Source organism: Triticum dicoccoides, chromosome 4B (assembly GCF_002162155.2).
Source record: "Triticum dicoccoides isolate Atlit2015 ecotype Zavitan chromosome 4B, WEW_v2.0, whole genome shotgun sequence".
In the NCBI taxonomy this organism is placed as follows: domain Eukaryota; kingdom Viridiplantae; phylum Streptophyta; class Magnoliopsida; order Poales; family Poaceae; genus Triticum; species Triticum dicoccoides.
Genome location: NC_041387.1, coordinates 283929776 through 283934836, shown reverse-complemented (window position 1 = coordinate 283934836; position 5061 = coordinate 283929776). Strand labels below are relative to the sequence as shown.

The window sequence follows — 5061 nt, the reverse complement described above, 5'->3', positions numbered from 1 at the left end:
CGCACGAAGAGAAAGGAGACTGAAGTACCCCCTCCGGTCCTTTTTACTATGCATATAAGAATTGTCTAAAGTCAAACTTCATAAAGTCTAACCATATTTATATGCAAAAATATCAACATCTACCATGCTAAAGTTATACAATGTAAAAATTTAAATCATGACACATCTATGAATATTAATTTCATATTGTGAATGTTGGTAATTTTTTTCTATAAAGTTGGTTAAATTTTAGAAGGGTTGATTTTAGACAAATCTTTTACGCGAACTAAACTAAAAAGAAAGGACCGGAGGGAGTGCTACTTCCACCTGCCTCCCTCGCTTCCACCCTCAGATCTCTCTCTCTCTCTCCTTTCTCTAAAGCGCGCCCCCTCCTACCTTTCTCTCGTCGCATTAGACCTTCCAGATCTCACCAACCTCCTACCAGCCGGCGTTTCTGCCTCTCTCAGTGCCAGAGCTTCACGACGCGGCTCTCTTATCTGTTCGGGGTGATCCATCCGACCCCCGGATCCTCCGCAAAGACGGTGCCTTTCTGGTTGTTCTCGGCACTATCCATGGATGAGAGTTTAGCGCGACGGCAGTGAGGTCAGCGTGTGGAGTTCCTGGGTTGAATTGTTGCAGCGAGAGGCTTTGGGGAAGGGCGCACGGCGGCGAGATGCGGGGTTCCGAGATGCGGAGGCGGGCACCAGAGTACCGGCGGCAGTCGCGGCGGCGGCTGCCGGGATGGATCTGGTGGCTCGTTGGGATCTTCCTTGTGGTTGGGCTCATGCTCTTCGTCCTGCACCACAACCAGAAGGAGCAGTTCCGGCCGCCCGTCATAGTGAGTACCTCAAACATGACTCCGTGTGATTTCCTGCTTGCTGAATTATGTGGTGTGACATCTTTGCTCGGAAGATCACTTCCTTTCTGTCAATTCTGAAAATACGTGGAAAAAGTTTTAGCTTTTTATGTGTGCAGGCAGATCTCTGTTAGCGTTTTGTATGAGATCTTTAGAAATAGTTCCATTGTTGGTTTCTTCTACTATGTTATAAGGTGAGCTTGGTTGTGTGTTGTTAGGCTTTTTGTGGTCAGAGCACATCATTTTCTAGATCTTCATTATCCAATTTCATTGTTACTTGATCCTTGAAGGTTTGTGTTTTTATCTATATTGATTTGTGCATGTTTATGGAAAATTTTATTTTCACTGTCTAGAAAATGTGCTTTTGATGGCTAATCATGACTAGTTGGTAGAAACGGCAAACAGGCTGTATTTTCTAGTAGTTGGCGTGGCATTACTGATAGGTTGTCTCTGCACTTGTTGGAGGTCTGCTCGTGTACTTAGGTTAAGTGTCCTTCTCAGGAGGAGGTTTCCCATCTTCATCATGATAGCATATGCTATTCCTTTACTATGAAGATGATTACTTAACTGGTGGGAGGACACCATGGAGTATGAAAATTGAACTCACACCATAAGTCAATTTTTAGTAGTATGTTGGCCCCCTCCGTCCGAAAATACTTGTCATCAAAATGGATAAAAAGTGATGTATCTAAAACTAAAATACGTCTAGATACATCTTCTTTTATCCATTTTGATGACAACTATTTCCGGACGGAGGGAGTACTTAGGTACTTGCTTAAAAAAGAATAGCATTGCCTGCCATGATTTTCTCTTCGAATTTGCGAATGACTTTCAGTAGCACTGAGTAGTAAACTAGTAACTTTATCCTAGGTTATTCCTGCCTATCTGATAGTAATACAACAGTCACATTAGTTTCTCTTGGTATCCAGTGGTCTGTAAAATCTGGATTACATTGATAGAATTGTTTTTTTTTTAACTGCACAGCTTATGAGAAAAATAGCCGAGATCAAAACTGAAATTATTAATAGAACACAATGTCAATATAGAGATATAATATTGCCAGTGAGTCTTATTGGTAGCCTTTGATGTATAGTTCTTTCTGTGGTAAGGGTCTTAATCTTTTTGTATACAAAAGTATGATCTGAACATTTCTTGTGCGAGTTTTTGGCGCCAAACTTTGCTGGCCATTAACTGTTATTTATGGGTCAACACATGATGACAGCTGTTCAGTAACGTTTAATTTTAGTCTCAACAAAGTTAATCATTGGGATGATAACTAAAAACTTCTCCTTATACTTGGAATATATTTTTGGTCCCTGCTACTTCTAAGTGCATAGATATATTTCTTCATTGGCCTTCCCCACAGTGAAAGAAAATCACATTCTTTAATTAAACTCAGTCGATTGTGCATATTTCCTCATTTAGCTCGTTCTTGTTTCAGAATAAAGGGTCAGAAACTGAAGAAGTTTCTCCTGAGATATTTAATTTCACTGAAGAGCTTTTAAGCAGTACATCTTTTGCACGTCAATTAGCAGACCAAATGACTCTAGCAAAGGCCTATGTTATCCTTGCGAAAGAGCATGGCAACCTTCAGCTTGCATGGGAACTTGGTTCCCAAATAAGGAATTCTCAAAGATTGCTCTCTCAAGGGGCTGTTAGTGGGAGAGCCATCACTCAGGAGGAAGCCCATCCTATAATAACTCGGCTGGCACGGTTAATATACAAAGCGCAGGACTCTCATTATGATATCAGCACCACAATGGTGACACTCAAGATCCATGCCCTCGCACTAGAGGAGCGTGCAAAGGCAGCAGTTGTTCAGACTGCCGAGTTTGGTCAGTTAGCTGCAGAATCACTTCCCAAGAATATCCATTGTTTAACGGTGAAACTGACAGAAGAGTGGCTTCAGAACCCAAAACTAAGGAGTCGTTCAGAGGAGCACAGGAATTCCACACGGTTGGTAGACAATAATCTGTATCATTTCTGTGTGTTCTCGGATAATGTGCTGGCCACTTCAGTTGTTGTCAATTCTACAGTGTCAAATGCAAACCACCCTCAGCAGCTTGTGTTTCATGTAGTCACAGACAGGATCAATTTTGGTGCTATGTCAACCTGGTTCCTGATAAATGACTTCAAAGGGTGCACTGTCGAAGTCCACTGCATAGACGAGTTCTCATGGTTGAAGGCTGCTTCTTCTTCTCTTGTCAGGCGGCTGTCCGAGATGGAAACAAAGGGTTCCTCTGGTGGTTTGAAGACGCAAGAACGGGAAATAAAGTTCCATAATCCGAAGTTTGTTTCTCTGCTGAACCATTTACGGTTCTACATCCCTCAAATACTCCCCAACCTGGAGAAGGTGGTTTTTCTTGATGATGATGTTGTGGTGCAAAAGGACTTGACACAGCTTTTTTCCATAGAATTGCATGGTAATGTTATTGGAGCAGTGGAGACTTGTTTAGAGTCATTTCATCGGTATCACAAATATCTTAATTTCTCGCAACCAATAATCAGCTCAAAGATTGATCCACATACATGTGGGTGGGCTTTTGGAATGAACATATTTGACCTAATTGCTTGGAGGAAAGCAAATGCAACATCGCTTTATCATTATTGGCAGGAGCAAAATGCTGATCAATTGCTTTGGAGAACAGGCACACTTCCAGTAGGCCTTTTGACATTTTATGGCCTAATGGAGCCCCTAGACCGGAGATGGCACGTATTGGGTCTTGGGTATGATGTAGACATAGATGACCGCTTGATTGAGAGTGCTGCTGTTGTGCATTATAATGGGAACATGAAACCCTGGCTGAAGTTGGCCATTCACCGGTACAAGTCTATATGGGAGCGGCATGTCAATTTCTCGCACCCACATGTTAGAGAGTGTATGTTTCACTAGGGAGTGTGCAATCACTGTTTACCATCAATGGTCTTCCACGGCACTGAAGCTAGAAACATCAGTTTCTTTAATAGGGTTGCTTTTGAGCACCCTAGTTTCGAAATCTTCCAGAGCTAGATTATATACTCAACAGGCATCATCAAAGAATTCAACTGTTAAGTTTACTTTTTGGGTGGGGGAAGATTTATTTTGAGAAGAAAATAATTCAGTTGCAGATTTTTACATACAATTCGGTCTGGAAGTTTTAGCAGTCTAATGAGATTACCTGGATAGATATTGTAAAGGAGATACAGTTGTTGGATTGATGCGTCATTTTTTGAGATGTTAGAAAATGCCAATTGCCAAATCAGCTGTGCAGAGCTTACTGGCGTTCATTCTTTTCAGGTTATTGTATTTTATACTGTACTGTTGAGGAATGTCTTCCTTTTCCTTTTTGTATAAACAGTTGAGTATTCTTCACAGTACGAACTTGGCTCAACTGGAGATATAGGAAAGTTAAGTAATTTTGATGTTCAGAAATTGAGTTTCTCATGTTCCATACAACATAGCGAAGAGAAAATTGCAATTCTCCCTCTGTTTGATTGGTTTTTAGTTCCAGAAAGGTTCAGCGACCTGTGTTATGACTGCCTTTACAATTTGTGTGGATTACGTAGTCAATTTTTGTAGCAGATGCCCTAAGTCCAAGGTTCTTATGGCGTGGCCTAAAAGAATGAACAAAGATTGTATCCTCAAGCAAATCAAGCAAAAAAGAACTTCCTTGGTGGTGCTAGTAATGCAAAGATTTGGTTTTTGTGCAACTTTGGCTGTGTTGTAACCTTAGCTATAACCTTCGCAGTGATGTGAACCTTGGCTATACTGTGACCACTAAGTGTTGCCGTGAACCTTTTTTGTATTGCAAAGATTTATACTTTTGACAGAAGTCTCATGTTGAAATTCTCCTTGTGTTTGTTCTATGTGGATCGGGATGGTTGAGTTGAATGCACGTTGTACGGTTGTACGGGTGAACAGAGGAGGTTCTTGTATACTCTTGCTCATTTTATTTTTTGAAACAAGGCAAAAGATTTGCCATTTGCATTGATTAAGAGAGAAGTTTTAACAGGTACCCGCAAGGCGGGGGATGGAGTCTACTCTTGCGGCATTACATTACACAGCTGTCTAGCGCCCAAATACGAGCCTCCTCCTTTATCCTAGCAGTGACCATGGTCACCGTGGTAGCGACATTCCTAGAAACTCTTGCATTGCGCTCATTCCAGAGTTCATTGCGCTCATTCCAGAGTTTCCAGGAAACAAGCATGAGCATGGAGGCCAGAGCCTTCCTCAGGCCCCCCCCCCC

General features: G+C 41.7%; 1 protein-coding gene across 1 annotated transcript; it reads left to right on the top strand.

Moving 5' to 3' along the window:
* The first annotated feature begins 320 nt into the window (after positions 1 to 320).
* Positions 321 to 4243, top strand: LOC119295975 (hexosyltransferase GAUT11-like). The gene is made up of 2 exons (XM_037574394.1): positions 321 to 817; positions 2277 to 4243. Exons 1-2 carry the CDS (start codon positions 653 to 655, stop codon positions 3726 to 3728), a joined length of 1617 nt encoding a protein of 538 aa, XP_037430291.1. The 5' UTR covers positions 321 to 652; the 3' UTR covers positions 3729 to 4243.
* The last annotated feature ends 818 nt before the right edge of the window (positions 4244 to 5061 follow it).